Genomic DNA, 15584 nt, shown 5'->3' on the forward strand with positions numbered 1-15584 from the left:
AGTACGCCTATGCCACGAGTATGTCACTATAATGCCATCCCTGGACACGTGTTTCGAGGTAATTGCCTCTCGTCAGCAGGGAGCAGGTAGGTATGTGGGGTGCCAAGTAGACTGCCAAAATATTAAAGGTAAAATACCTCTACCGGCGCGCAGGTGCGGAACCAAGGCTCATCAGCCCAAATCGCTCGAGAGAGCTTAAATACATTGACAAAGTAGGTCGCACACTGCTCGTCATACCCGCAAATAGCCCCATAGAACTCTGGATAATGTGGTAGCAACGGTGAGTACGCCTATGCCACGAGTATGTCACTATAATGCCATCCCTGGACACGTGTTTCGAGGTAATTGCCTCTCGTCAGCAGGGAGCAGGTAGGTATGTGGGGTGCCAAGTAGACTGCCAAAATATTAAAGGTAAAGTACCTCTACCGGCGCGCAGGTGCGGAACCAAGGCTCGTCAGCCCAAATCGCTCGAGAGAGCTTAAATACATTCACAAAGTAGGTCGCACACTGCTCGTCATACCCGCAAATAGCCCCATAGAACAATGTTTAATGGTGCCTTTTTGGGGGGGGGGTAGGGTTATGCATACGGGTGAATGACTTGTATCCTGGGAAGGTATTCATCACTTTTCCAGAGGCAAGGTAGATGTTCAGACGGGGAGCAGAGAGCAATTCTTCCAATATGTTAAATTGGCCAGCACGAGATCTGATCGTGTTTCATGAATGCACCCACGAAGTCCAGGGTAATGGGGAGTATCCTGCAGTTCAGGTTGGGTAAACACCTGATCACCCATATGTCTAAAGCTCTAAAATCTGATGAAAGAAAGCGGACAAGGAAGGCATGGGAGGAAGACCTGAGAGAACAGCTCTCGGACAGAGACTGGACGACAGTATGTGGGTTGGTGAAAGGGGTGTCGAGCAACTCTTTGTTTAAATTGATTCGTTTTAATTTCCTGCATCGTACATGCATTACACCAGTCATCCTAAGAAAAATGTATCCTACTAAATCAGCAGATTGTCCTAGATGTCGCTCCACGGGGGCCTTGTTCTTACCCTTAGCCTGGTCCTGCCGAAGAGTGGTGAGCTGTTGGGTGTTGGACATGTACCAATTGAGGGAGGTTACTGGGATACAGCTGACACTCTCACTCACCATGACATTATGGGTTTGGCACTATAGTGAGTGAAACCCAAGGGGAAAAGAATGAATACAGGTTATTGTGTCTGGTCCTGATACTGGCAAAGTGATTTAGCCATTGGTTGGATCGGGGCGAGAGGTCCCAGAGGGGAGCTAGTCTTACAAGAACAAATGTCCAGCAGTGATCAGCCATTGAGTAGGCACAAAGGAGAACTGGTCATTAATTGTAATCTGTATTGAATGGGACGAGGGAAGGGGGATGAACATGAAGTTATGTTCTGTATTATTTTTCATTTGTGATAATCGAAAACCAATAAATAAAGATATTTTTTTAAAACTGTTAAAATTTATTTCAAAGGCATGAAAGCTTTACCCAGCCTCAATAATGCGATGTATCTCAATAGCTAAAAAAATCTGAATTAAAAACGAAACTCATGAGATAAGCAATAGTAAATGCATTAATTTTTGATTTTTTTCATTGCTGCTGTTTTCTTTCACCCCTTATTTCTCTTTCTAGATTTTGCCATCAGCTGGATTTCTCCACCAGTGGCGCTCTCTGTGCCGCTCTCAGTAAAGCTGCTGCTGCCAAGGCCTATGCCTGCTTCAAACAGCGGACTGTCACCAAGGCTTACCTGGCATTGGTAAGTTCCACCACCATTGCATATCTTGGTGTGACTATAGCTTATTAAATGCTGGGCTGGCTGGCAAACCAAGATGATTCACCACATGGTTGTTGCTAGTAATAACTGATCTGGGGATGGACCCCACACTACTCCATCAAACCATTCCTACAAATACTCACAGGGGGATCCTCTTGCAAAATGGTCTAACTTGTGTCTATTTATGCTTGAAGTATAGTGACTCAATATAAATTCGTACATCACACATATTATGCACATTTATGGTTCCAGTACAGCGATTCAACATAGATTCCCACATCACGCTGCACTTAAAGAGCCCTTCCAAATAAAAAAACCACCCTACATGCTTTGCAGTAATTGCTACATTAATAGGTTGACATGCAAGTCCCAAAGTGTACTTGTAATGGACCCATGGTGATCATCAAGCAAGTTGAACCCAAAGAAAATTCAAGGTGTACATTTGATTAACAGACTGAATTTAGTATAGTGTTTATGTGCAAGATCACATGGCAGTTTATGAGAGATTATTAATCTCCTTTAAGCCTACCTAATTTATTGTGTTTCTTTGACATCAGAACACACCTTTAATAGGAAAGTTTCTACTCTCTTGTAATGATTTATTGCTCGTTGTATGTGCCATCACGATGCATCATTCCTTTACAGTAGTCCAGGACAGACATCTACCTTCCCCCAGACATTGTGGTGTATGGCCCCAGAACATGCTCAGTCTGCATCAGAAGCTGAGCAACAAAAAGCACCCCTACAGCTCCCAGAGCGCTTGGGTACCGCCCCCCATAACCTTTGTCTGACCCCTGCCTTTTAGCAACTGCAGAAACAGTAGCCGCGTTCACCTAAACGCCATTCAAATCCCAGGCACCTCACCCAATATGTCCCATGCCTGCCAAACTACAAACAGCACTTCCACCAATGCACACTAGAGGATCCACAGGGAGCCATTAAAATCTAAGTACTTCACAACCACCCTGGAGTGGTATTTAAATAATACAACTAGAGCACCCAAAAGAACATCAGGCCTCGCGAGGTGGACAAAAATCAGTATATAAGGACCAGTGTAGGACAATGCAAAACAAAGCAGCACCAGACTGATAGTCTAAGTATGCCAGGGACAGAAGGTGGATGGGAGGCTGCTGCACAAACATTGTATTTTGGAGAACAAAAAGACTAGGGCTGAGAATGGGACAGGAAACTATTGGCTGGGCGTAAGATAGGAGGGTGGCACACTTCTGGTTTTCTAACCATTAAGGTGGATAGTTGCCCGTTCTTACTGCCTGTTTTGGGAGGCATGTGGGTCGAGAGCTGGTTTCGTCTAGTGCACTTTGTCACTTGTGGAAAGGGAGGACAGACTCATGCAGCCTAAATCAGGCCACGGACAGCCAATCTTGAGTTGAGCATGCTGAGTATGGGGGTGCTCTGCGGCTAAGCTGTCACCTTTCCACATGAAGAGAGGCATTGTGGATGGAAGGCGAAGTGTGTGTGGTGGTATTGAGAGCTGGGTGGTGGCTTCTGAGGCTGTCTGGACCCAGAGGATTGTGTAGTAGTTTTAAAGAAATTGTAACTCTGAGGTGTAAAAAATGGCAGGAACATCCCTGGCTTTTAACCTTTGCTGCTGCATTTTCCACAGATGTAGGTCTTCCTGGATGGATTTTCTTGCCTGATTTCTCCAAGTTCCTTATCGGTCTCTCCACTCACACCTGCAGTACTGTTTTGTGGGTGTGGGTCCTGTTCACGTAGCTCCCCTTCTCTTTTCTCAGCCGTCAGGCAGATATTGCTGGAGACTGACCTGTTTTGTCTGCAGTCGATGAGAAATTGCAATTTTTTAGACCCAAGTAGAAGGGATGGTATGTCTCTGGAAGAGAAGTGGGAGATTTTTCAGGTTTGTATTTGGGTAAATATATTCTGGTTGGCTATGGGCCATGTTTCTACTGCCATAGGTGTTAACCCTCATGTTGTATGAGTTTTGGGGCACATGTCTCGAAGGGTTGTGAAAGTATATGGTGATTGACAGAGGCTCATTATAAGTGATGGCATGTCAGTGTGTTCTGTGAGTGCTGGTGGATGGCCTCTAGGGACTGGTTGAAGCAGTTTCATTCAGGTCCGCCTAAAGACTCTCTAGGTTTTTAAATTTAATGTGGGATTGTGTTGGAATAGCTGGGTTTATTTGAGCAATTTCCTTTGGAGTCTTCGAAGATTGGGCAAGAAATGATTCGCATCTGTTGACGATGGTGGCTGAAGGTCTTAGGACTTTGCGTACCACTCTGGTGCTCCACCTGCCTCCCTTCCCTGGTTCATTGTCATCCCCTATGTATTCACTAGCCCATCCTCCAATCAAGGCACCTAGATGGCACATTACTCTTCCATTAATGTGACCTGGGTCTGTGGCTCATTCACCTGCTCTCATTCCTGTCCTGGAGGTAGTCGCCATGGTTCTGTGTGGTTTCTAGATGGGCTATCAGCAGTGCACCATGACTGAAAGGGGAACAGAGGAGTTTACAAGAGCTGATATAGTCTCTTTAGACAGCCACCAACTAATGGTAGGTCTCTGGATGCAGGCTGTGGGCCTGAGGTTAATTGGGAGTGGAATATGGTATGTTTGTGAAGCAAGGTAGAGTTGGTTGGGCACATGGTCTGAGAGGAAATCTGTTGAGAGAGGTTTAGGACATTCTGTGAGATCCTGCTAGGCCTACCTGTACATTATTGAGGTTGTCCTGAGGCCTACTGAACTGCCAGTAGAGTTGCTATGGCCCTTTAAGTAGTATACAGGGAAGGGACTTGATGGCTCGACTGATAGGTATATATGGTTTTGTGGTTTCAATCTAGACTGGAGTGGCATGAATATCAAAGTTACTTGAGTGAGCTCCCAAAACTTAGCTCCTAGAGTAACTTTTTGGGGGGGTGGACTGATTGGGGAGGTTCTTGGCAACTAGGAGCATTGTTCTGATAAGGGAGGAGGTGGTTTAGCCTGGTCTCTAGTCTTGACGTGAGGTATTAGTGAGTCTGTCTAGTTCCGGTAAGGAGAGAGGGAACCCTTGCTGGGCTGATGATACAGACCTCCATTGGGAGGACCCATCATCCTTTCTGGTGCAGCCTGAGAAGGCATGGCACAAACAGAAACATTGTGGAATCATGTCATGAGAAGCCAGGACTACCATGGGATGCCCTAAGACCTCCATCATCTGCCCTTTCCTCATGGACAAAGGTGGATATCATGCCATTTACATAAACAGTGCATTCATCTTTAAACCTAACTAAACACATTGGATGGAATTTCTACAGTCATAAGACCTGTGTTGCTTCTGTACATTTTTTCTTCTCTAAAGAAAGAAGCAGAATACATGAAAGATACATCACTTTTTAGAACAGCCGATTTCAATGACTGTTCCTCATCCAATCTCCTATAATTAGTTTGTTATTTTACTAAACAACCATTTAAGAACTGTACACCATTGCCTCTGAAAACCTTCAATATTTTATACTGCCTGCCTTAACATATATTGAGCTCTGCGCCATTGATTATATAGCCTGCCCTGCTCTGTACAGGTTCCCTCCCACAAGGACAACCTAACTTTTAGTAGATTTTATTAACATAAATGCAGTCAAGGCTGTTCATGTTTGGCAAATTGCAGCTATCATTAGGATGCAAACATTTGCCAAATCCAATTTCCACCACACAAGCACCTAATCAGTTCACCATAGAAAGATCTTACTACACAGAGTTCAAATGTGCTTTAATCTGTTATCATTGGTTACCCAGTAGCACTCTGGATACACTGATACCTACTACACAACAAATCCCCAATTACATTTAGAATTTGCCTTTCTCAAACAGCCCACTCAATAATCCTAAAACCATCACATGCACAACATGTTCCTGTTAGACCTGGCATCATTGGCATGAGTCTCTCCTCCATTTTTTTCTGTTTGCCTCCTCTGTTTACGATGTTTTTGCTGGATTATTGCTTTGGGCACTGTGCCACTGCTGATCAGTGCCACAGTGCAAGTGCTCCCTATGTTGAATTGTTACATTGATTGGTGTTACCATGATTGGCTTGGTTGACTTACTGTTCAGACCCTAGTCTAGTGCACTGCGTGTGCCAAGGGCGTGTAAGTTAACTGCTGCTGGTGGGCTTGCAGCACTGGTTGTGCCACCCACAGAAGCAGCGTGTAAAATGTGTCTCAGGCCTGCCACCGCAGCGCCTGCGTGCAGTCCCTGACTGCCATGTCGACTCGGTAAGGAAACCTACTTACCAGTCTCTAAACCTTCACTTTGCCACATTTCAGACACCTCTATGGTAGGCCCTAGGGCAGGGTGCATTGTTGGTAAAAGGTAGGTCATGCCCTGATGTGTGTGGCATGACCTAATAGTGAATTACAGCCATTTTCGTTTTTCACTATTGAAGGGCTACCTGCCTCCAATAGGCCAGACTGGGCAGACTGATTATTAACTCCATTATAATCTATCTGACTCAGGGAGCATGGTAGCATGTCGAGTTTAGTATCCCTGAACTCAGAATTTAATAACACACCCTTTAGGATGGATGGTTTTTAAATTCTATGTTTGAAAATAGCCCTTTTAGAAAGTGGCTATTTTCTTGTCCAACTATCCACCGGTCTCTGCTGGTTTGGTGTGTGTGTCAGGGGCTGGGTGGCTCCAGAGGTCTGAATGAGTCAGTGTGGGGTGAATGAGGCATTTACACATAGAGTAAGGGAAGAGTAGCCTGCCCTGCCTGACACAATACTGGCTCCGCCTCCTGCTGGGCGACTGATAGCCCTGCTCCTGCCAGTGACAATACTGGCTCCGCCTCCTGCTGGGCGGCTGAGGACCCTGCCCTGCTCAGTGAATAGGCCAGGTGATTCTGCCTGGCAACACCCACCACAAACCTGAGATGGTGGGAATTTCCCTGCTTGGACAAAGGGAACAAAGGAGAAATGGGGTATAAGAGAAGGACCCCTGAACCAAGAACTCAGATCACTTCTGACAAGGAAACCTGTACCAAGGACAAGAAGCCTGCTGATCTAAGGACTTGCCTCCCCTTTCTGCCAGAGTGCTGTTTTGCTGTGGAGGAACCTGAAGCTGCTTCTTTATTTTTGCCAAGGAACAAGGAGAGAGGAACTTGGTGTGTACTCTCTGAACACTTGCTAGGAAATCTCCAAGGACTGGAAGAGTGCCAGTCTCCTTTTGAAGTCACAGGGCCAAAGGACTTCACCATCTACTGAATTGCTGAATTGTGTTGTTTCCAGTACACAAGGGAAAATCTGCAGTCTCGACGCCGCCGAATCCAGCTCGACATCGTGAGTAACGGCTCCAGTGTCCCGAGCCTTCGACGCCGGCCGCCGGGCCCGATCGACGCCAGCAGCAACGCCAGTGAGCAGTGGGTATCGGCCCCGGCTCCAAGTGACCCCGTCTCGACGCCGGTATCGACGCCAGTGAGGAGTGAGTATCGGCTCCACCTCCAAGCGACCCCGTCCCGATGCCGCTGCTGATCGCATCGACTCGACGCCCTTCTCGACGCCGTGAGCGCTGCTCCAGCCCGACATCCCTCGACGCCGCTGCGGATTGACCCGACTCCGAGGCACGATCGACGCCGACCTCGACGCCGACATCTCGACGCCGTGGATCATCGTTTTCTTCGTTTCTCAAGGTACTGTACTTGTGGGGTCTGTTGCAACTCCAGGCTCGACGTAGCGCTCCTCGCGGTCGACGCCGAACCTTGGGAATCTTGTAGACTCGATGTCGTGTGACTCCTGTGGGGGTTACATTGTTGCCAAAGAACTGTGCTCAGAAGAATACTTTGCTAAAGAACTATTTGCCAAGAAGAAACCTTACTTGAACTATTATTTTTCCTTCCAAAGAGTATTTATTAAGACTGTGGTATATTTTTGTCGTTATTTGGTCTTGTGCTAAGCCTTATATAAAAATACTATTTTTATAAAAACTTCTGTGTCGTGTCCATCTGTAGTGTATCCACTTTATTACTGTATGTGGTCATACATGCTTAACACACTGCCTCTGAGATAAGCCTGTCTGCTCTGCCAAGCTACCAAGGGGGTAGCAGGGGTTATCTGAGTGTGTAATCCCCTTTCCCTGACTAGAGTTGGTTGGTCCCTATTTGTCAGAAGTGTATACCTCTGCCAACTAGAGACCGCCGGTTCTAACATTGGTGGCAGCGGTGGGATTTGAACTTTGCATTTATGACTCATGTGCAGTGATTAGTGTACGCTACATAGTGAAAGCAGACCATAACGCAGCCACAATCTGTTTTTGGTAGGATATTTTATTTTTGTTCTCCGCTTTCCTGGAGCTTATTTTCTTAAACACTGCCAGTTTTGACCATGGAGAATGCCAGAGCTGCTACACCTGTGGAGATTGTTGGGGGGGAATTTGATAAGGAGAAGATAGATTCCTACAAGCTAAAGGATCTAAGAGGATTTTGCAAGCAGTTTAAAGTTCCTACCACAGGTCTCAAATTGAGAGGCGACTTCCTCAAAGCGCTGAAGGCCTGGTTAGAGGCCAGAGATCCCTCTGACCCGGTGGTGGTACCGGAAGAGGAAGAAGAAGAGGAAGAGCCCACAGGTGGGCCAGTGTCATCTCCAGGCAGCAGTGTTTCCTCTAAGAGCCTTTCTCCTGAAGAGTTGGAAGACAGGGAGAAGGAGAGGGAATACAAGTTAGAGATGGCAAAACTTAAATTAGGAGGGCAGTTGGAATTAGAGAATGCAAGAAGCAAGAGAGAAGCTGAAATGGAGAGCAAAAGATTAGATTTTGAGAGAGAGAAATTAGCGTTTGAACGTGAGAAGATGGTGAGGGAGATGGAGCTTAAAACTAAGAGTTTAGAGTTGAATCCCTCTGGTGGCAGCACTCCATCTGTGCCTGCAGAAAGTAGGTTTTATTTTCCTAAAGATGTGATCAAAGATTACAGTAAGAATGAAGATATTAGCCAATGGTTTAAAGCATATGAGTTAGCGTTATTGGCCCACCGGGTCCCTGAGAAAGATTGGGGAACGGGGTTGTGGAGCCGCTTTACACATGAAGGGAGAGATACCTTGTTGAGCCTTCCTGCGGAGGATAGGATGTCTTATACTCATATGAAAGATGCTTTAATGCTGAGATATGGCTTAACTCCAGAAAAGTACAGACAAACCTTTAGAAAATGTAAGAAGTTGCCTGGTACTACGTGGGTTGAATATGTGTCTTTTTTCTGCAGAACCATGGATGGTTGGATAAAGGGTAGCAAGGTTGATAGTTATGATGCTCTTTATGATTTGTTTGCTTGGGAGCACTTGTCTAATAACTATTTTCCAGAGCTACGCCAGCACCTTGTTGATAGCAAGATATCTAACCCTAGAAAACTTGCTGAGGAGGCGGACCGCTGGGTCAGTACCAGGGTCCACAAGGGTCCAGTGGGAGACTCAGCCAAGCGTGGGCAGGGTCCCCAGCAGAAGAGTGGGGGGGACAGGGGTAAACAGAGGGAGTTTCAGAAAGGGCCCCAAAGTAGTCCCCAAGGGAACCAAGGGAAGAGTTCCCAGCCTCCCCCTGTAAAGAAGCCAGAGGCCCCGACAGGTAAACCTGTTCACAGGGGCCCCATGACCTGCTATGCCTGTAAGCAGGTGGGACACCGTTATTATGATCCCCAGTGTCCCATGAAGGATTCGAATGCACCGCCGCGTGCACCCCCTCGTCAGGTAGCGAGTGTAGCCCTGGGAGGGGATGAGATGGGTGCCCCCGGTGGGTGGGGTCCCGCAGAAATGTCCCTGGTCTCTTTAGGAGACGTGGAAATGGTCCCTCCAACCCCTCTGCCTAGTAACACTAAGAAATATAGGCAGTGGGTGACCATTAATGGCCATAGGGTGGAAGCTCTCAGAGACACCGGAGCGAGTGTGACAGCTGTCAAGTGTCACTTGGTGTCCAGAGAGCAGGTGGTCCCTCATGCATTCTACCCCGTTGTAGCTGCTGACAACTCACAGAGTCAGTGTGAGGTAGCTCAAGTTCCCTTTGAGTGGGGGGGGGGTCTCAGGTACTCTTCAGGTTGCTGTGAGGCCCGCCATGCCTGTTGATTGTCTCCTGGGCAATGATTTGGAGGACTCCCCTTGGGCTAAGGTGGAGAGAAAATCGCATCTGGAAATGTTGGGTCTGCCTGAGTGGGTGTGTGCGACCACCCGGTCCATGTCAGTCAGTAAGGGTGTTGATGGGGCCCTGGAGCCTGAAAGTATGGCCCAGGTCCCAACCGTGAAGAGAAGGGGCAGGGGGCGCGGGAAACCGTCCCCCATCGTTCCCGCGGTCCAGGAGGGAGCAGACCCTGAGGGGGATGCCCTGGAACCGACAGGAGAACAAGTGGCCGAACTGGGAGACCTGCCCGAGCTGACCCATTGGCAGCAGGATGGTGGTCCCTCCAGGGAGGAATTTTGTGCTGAACAGAAAGTGTGCCCTTCTCTTGTGGGTATGAGGCAGCAGGCCTCAGCCCAAACGACAGGTGATCAGTCAGGATCACATTGGGTCTACTGGGAGAACGACCTCCTGTATAGCGAGCCTAAGGCTGCTGAACCTGGGTCAGCCCGTGTGCTGGTGGTACCCCAGCGCTTCAGAGCCTTCCTACTGGGGTTGGCTCATGACGTTCCGTTAGCTGGACATCTGGGGCAGGACAAGACCTATGACAGGCTTGTCACCCATTTTTATTGGCCCCAGATGAGAAGGGATTCAGATATCCATTGTAGGACCTGTCAAACTTGCCAGGCAAGTGGGAAAAGTGGGCGGAAGCAGAAGGCTCCCCTCCAACCTTTTCCCGTCGTCAGTACCCCCTTTGAGCGTGTGGGAATTGACATTGTGGGGCCACTGGACCCCAAGACAGCCATGGGCAACAGGTTTATCCTGGTCTTGGTGGACCATGCCACCCGGTACCCGGAAGCCATCCCTCTCCGAACAGTGACGGCCCCCGTGGTGGGACGGGCACTGATGGGTGTTTTCTCCCGCATGGGGTTCCCCAGAGAGGTGGTGTCAGACCGAGGCACCAACTTCATTTCGAATTATATGAAGTCTCTGTGGAAGGAGTGTGGGGTAACCTACAAGTTTACCACTCCTTACCACCCTCAAGGTAATGGGCTGGTTGAGAGATTCAACCGGACCCTAAAAGGCATGATCATGGGTCTTGAAGAACCAATGAGGCGTAAATGGGACGTCCTCTTGCCATGCCTGCTGTTTGCTTACCGTGAGGTGCCACAGAAGCCTCTAGGGTTCAGCCCCTTTGAGCTTTTGTATGGTCACCCGGTAAGAGGACCTTTGAGTCTGGTCAAAGAAGGCTGGGAGCAATCTCCCAGGAAACCTCCCCAGGATGTATATAGTTACATGCTGGCCTTTAGGAACCAGACTCGGCGCTTCAGAGATCTTGCTCAGGCAAATCTGGAGGCCAGCCAGGAAGAGATGAAGCGGTGGTACGATCAGAATGCCACTCTGGTTGAGCTTCAACCTGGTCAGAAAGTTTGGGTCATGGCCCCTGTGGAACCTTGTGCGCTCAAGGACAGGTGGACTGGACCATTTGAGGTTGTGGAGAAAAAGAGCGATGTCACCTACTTGGTGGACTTGAAGTCTCCCAGGAACCCCTTAAGGGTCCTGCATGTCAACCGGTTAAAGCCCCACTTAGAAAGGTCCGAAGTGGGCATGCTCCTTGCCACAGATGCTGGGATGGAGGAGGAGAGTGAGCCTCTTCCTGACCTCCTGTGTGCAAAAGAAAAAGATGGGTCAGTGGATGGTGTTGTCCTCTCTGACACACTGACCCCTGAGCAGCAGCAAGATTGTCGCCATCTGTTGGTACAATTCCCTGATCTGTTCTCCTTAATCCCTGGTGTCACTCAGTGGTGTGTCCATGATGTGGACACTGGGGACAGCACTCCTGTGAGGCACAAGGCCTACAGGGTGACTGAAAAGGTCAGAGCATATATCAAGGAGGAGGTCTCCAAGATGTTTGCCTTAGGGGTGGTTGAGTCCTCTAGCAGTCCTTGGGCCAGCCCAGTGGTCTTGGTCCCAAAGGCTGCAGCGCCTGGTGCTTCACCAGAACTTCGGTTCTGTGTGGATTACCGAGGACTCAATTCGGTCACCAAGACTGACGCGCACCCCATCCCCAGAGCTGATGAGCTCATCGATCGGTTGGGGGCTGCCCGGTACCTTAGTACGTTTGATCTAACGTCTGGGTACTGGCAGATCGCCTTGACTGATGGGGCAAAAGAGAGGTCTGCATTCTCCACACCAGATGGGCACTACCAGTTCCGTGTGATGCCCTTTGGGATGAAGAATGCCCCTGCCACATTCCAGAGGTTGGTTAACCAGGTATTGGCCGGGCTGGAAGATTTCAGCGCCGCCTACCTGGACGATATAGCAGTGTTCAGCGCCAGCTGGGAGGAACACTTGCACCACCTCCAGGAAGTGTTGTTGGCCCTGCGCAGAGCAGCCCTCACAATCAAGGCTAGTAAGTGCCAGATTGGGCAGGGTTCAGTGGTGTACTTGGGGCACCAAGTAGGGAGCGGCAAGGTGGCCCCCCTGCAACCCAAGATAGATACCATCCTGGCTTGGGAACCGCCCAAAACCCAGACTCAGGTGAGAGCCTTCTTGGGTCTCACAGGTTACTACAGGAGGTTTGTCAAGGGGTATGGCAACATTGTGCACCCCTTGACCTCGCTGACTTCCAGGAAGCAGCCGAGACTTGTGATCTGGACTGACGCCTGTCAGAACGCCTTTGACACCCTGAAAACTGCAATGTGTACAGCACCGGTCCTCCAGGCACCCGACTTTTCAAAAGAATTCATTGTCCAGACAGACGCTTCAGAGCATGGTGTGGGGGCTGTTCTAGCACAGATGAATGAGGAGGGCCGAGACTTACCTGTAGCCTTCATCAGCCGGAGGTTACTTCCCAGGGAACAAAGGTGGAGTGCGATAGAGCGTGAGGCATTTGCTGTGGTCTGGGCGCTGAAGAAGCTAAGACCCTACCTGTTTGGGACTCACTTCCGGGTTCAGACAGACCACAGGCCCCTCAGATGGTTAATGCAGATGAGGGGTGAGAACCCAAAGCTGTTGAGGTGGTCCATTTCCCTACAGGGGATGGACTTTACGGTGGAACATCGCCCTGGTACAGATCACGCCAATGCTGATGGTCTGTCCAGATTTTTCCGCCTTAGTGATGAGGACTCCCTGGGTGAAGGGTAGTTCTCCCCACATTTCAGCTGGAGGGGACACGTGTTAGACCTGGCATCATTGGCATGAGTCTCTCCTCCATTTTTTTCTGTTTGCCTCCTCTGTTTACGATGTTTTTGCTGGATTATTGCTTTGGGCACTGTGCCACTGCTGATCAGTGCCACAGTGCAAGTGCTCCCTATGTTGAATTGTTACATTGATTGGTGTTACCATGATTGGCTTGGTTGACTTACTGTTCAGACCCTAGTCTAGTGCACTGCGTGTGCCAAGGGCGTGTAAGTTAACTGCTGCTGGTGGGCTTGCAGCACTGGTTGTGCCACCCACAGAAGCAGCGTGTAAAATGTGTCTCAGGCCTGCCACCGCAGCGCCTGCGTGCAGTCCCTGACTGCCATGTCGACTCGGTAAGGAAACCTACTTACCAGTCTCTAAACCTTCACTTTGCCACATTTCAGACACCTCTATGGTAGGCCCTAGGGCAGGGTGCATTGTTGGTAAAAGGTAGGTCATGCCCTGATGTGTGTGGCATGACCTAATAGTGAATTACAGCCATTTTCGTTTTTCACTATTGAAGGGCTACCTGCCTCCAATAGGCCAGACTGGGCAGACTGATTATTAACTCCATTATAATCTATCTGACTCAGGGAGCATGGTAGCATGTCGAGTTTAGTATCCCTGAACTCAGAATTTAATAACACACCCTTTAGGATGGATGGTTTTTAAATTCTATGTTTGAAAATAGCCCTTTTAGAAAGTGGCTATTTTCTTGTCCAACTATCCACCGGTCTCTGCTGGTTTGGTGTGTGTGTCAGGGGCTGGGTGGCTCCAGAGGTCTGAATGAGTCAGTGTGGGGTGAATGAGGCATTTACACATAGAGTGAGGGAAGAGTAGCCTGCCCTGCCTGACACAATACTGGCTCCGCCTCCTGCTGGGCGACTGATAGCCCTGCTCCTGCCAGTGACAATACTGGCTCCGCCTCCTGCTGGGCGGCTGAGGACCCTGCCCTGCTCAGTGAATAGGCCAGGTGCCTCTGCCTAGCAACACCCACCACAAACCTGAGATGGTGGGAATTTCCCTGCTTGGACAAAGGGAACAAAGGAGAAATGGGGTATAAGAGAAGGACCCCTGAACCAAGAACTCAGATCACTTCTGACAAGGAAACCTGTACCAAGGACAAGAAGCCTGCTGATCTAAGGACTTGCCTCCCCTTTCTGCCAGAGTGCTGTTTTGCTTTGGAGGAACCTGAAGCTGCTTCTTTATTTTTGCCAAGGAACAAGGAGAGAGGAACTTGGTGTGTACTCTCTGAACACTTGCTAGGAAATCTCCAAGGACTGGAAGAGTGCCAGTCTCCTGTTGAAGTCACAGGGCCAAAGGACTTCACCATCTACTGAATTGCTGAATTGCTGGAAAGTGTTGTTTCCAGTACACAAGGGAAAATCTGCAGTCTCGACGCCGCCGAATCCAGCTCGACATCGTGAGTAACGGCTCCAGTGTCCCGAGCCTTCGACGCCGGCCGCCGGGCCTGATCGACGCCAGCAGCAACGCCAGTGAGCAGTGGGTATCGGCCCCGGCTCCAAGTGACCCCGTCTCGACGCCGGTATCGACGCCAGTGAGGAGTGAGTATCGGCTCCACCTCCAAGCGACCCCGTCCCGACGCCGCTGCTGATCGCATCGACTCGACGCCCTTCTCGACGCCGTGAGCGCTGCTCCGGCCCGACATCCCTCGACGCCGCTGCGGATTGACCCGACTCCGAGGCACGATCGACGCCGACCTCGACGCCGACATCTCGACGCCGTGGATCATCGTTATCTTCGTTTCTCAAGGTACTGTACTTGTGGGGTCTGTTGCAACTCCAGGCTCGACGTAGCGCTCCTCGCGGTCGACGCCGAACCTTGGGAATCTTGTAGACTCGACGTCGTGTGACTCCTGTGGGGGTTACATTGTTGCCAAAGAACTGTGCTCAGAAGAATACTTTGCTAAAGAACTATTTGCCAAGAAGAAACCTTACTTGAACTATTATTTTTCCTTCCAAAGAGTATTTATTAAGACTGTGGTATATTTTTGTCGTTATTTGGTCTTGTGCTAAGCCTTATATAAAAATACTATTTTTATAATAACTTCTGTGTCGTGTCCATCTGTAGTGTATCCACTTTATTACTGTATGTGGTCATAAATGCTTAACACACTGCCTCTGAGATAAGCCTGTCTGCTCTGCCAAGCTACCAAGGGGGTAGCAGGGGTTATCTGAGTGTGTAATCCCCTTTCCCTGACTAGAGTTGGTTGGTCCCTATTTGTCAGAAGTGTATACCTCTGCCAACTAGAGACCGCCGGTTCTAACAGTTCCCAAGCCACATGGTTGGCAAAGTGCTGGTAATTCAACAGCACTTTTCAGCACCACACCAACATACATTTTATATCAACTCCGGTATTGTTAGTCTAAACTTCTCTCACCCTCATACACATAGCATTCCATTATTCCTATATACTTGGCTATTAAAGCCAGTCTAGTTAAAAGTCTGGACAGGCCGGGCAGTAGATCAGTGACCACCAAACTCGCCAATAAACAGCAAAATTCCTTTGCACACCTATCCCTACACACAATACATTGTTAAAATCTTT

General features: G+C 49.0%; 1 protein-coding gene across 4 annotated transcripts in view; it reads left to right on the plus strand.

Annotated features, from left to right (window-relative positions):
• Positions 1–15584, plus strand: part of RPUSD1 (RNA pseudouridine synthase domain containing 1) — a 74316-nt gene that overhangs the window by 40452 nt on the left and 18280 nt on the right. For all 4 annotated transcript variants that reach the window (XM_085629350.1, XM_085629347.1, XM_085629348.1 and 1 more), the window contains exon 3: positions 1650–1773. In XM_085629350.1, the coding sequence (XP_085485476.1) occupies positions 1650–1773 (124 nt within the window). The remainder of the gene's footprint in view (positions 1–1649; positions 1774–15584) is intronic.

The sequence above is a fragment of the Triturus cristatus genome, chromosome 10, assembly GCF_964204655.1.
Source record: "Triturus cristatus chromosome 10, aTriCri1.1, whole genome shotgun sequence".
Taxonomy (NCBI): Eukaryota; Metazoa; Chordata; class Amphibia; order Caudata; family Salamandridae; genus Triturus; species Triturus cristatus.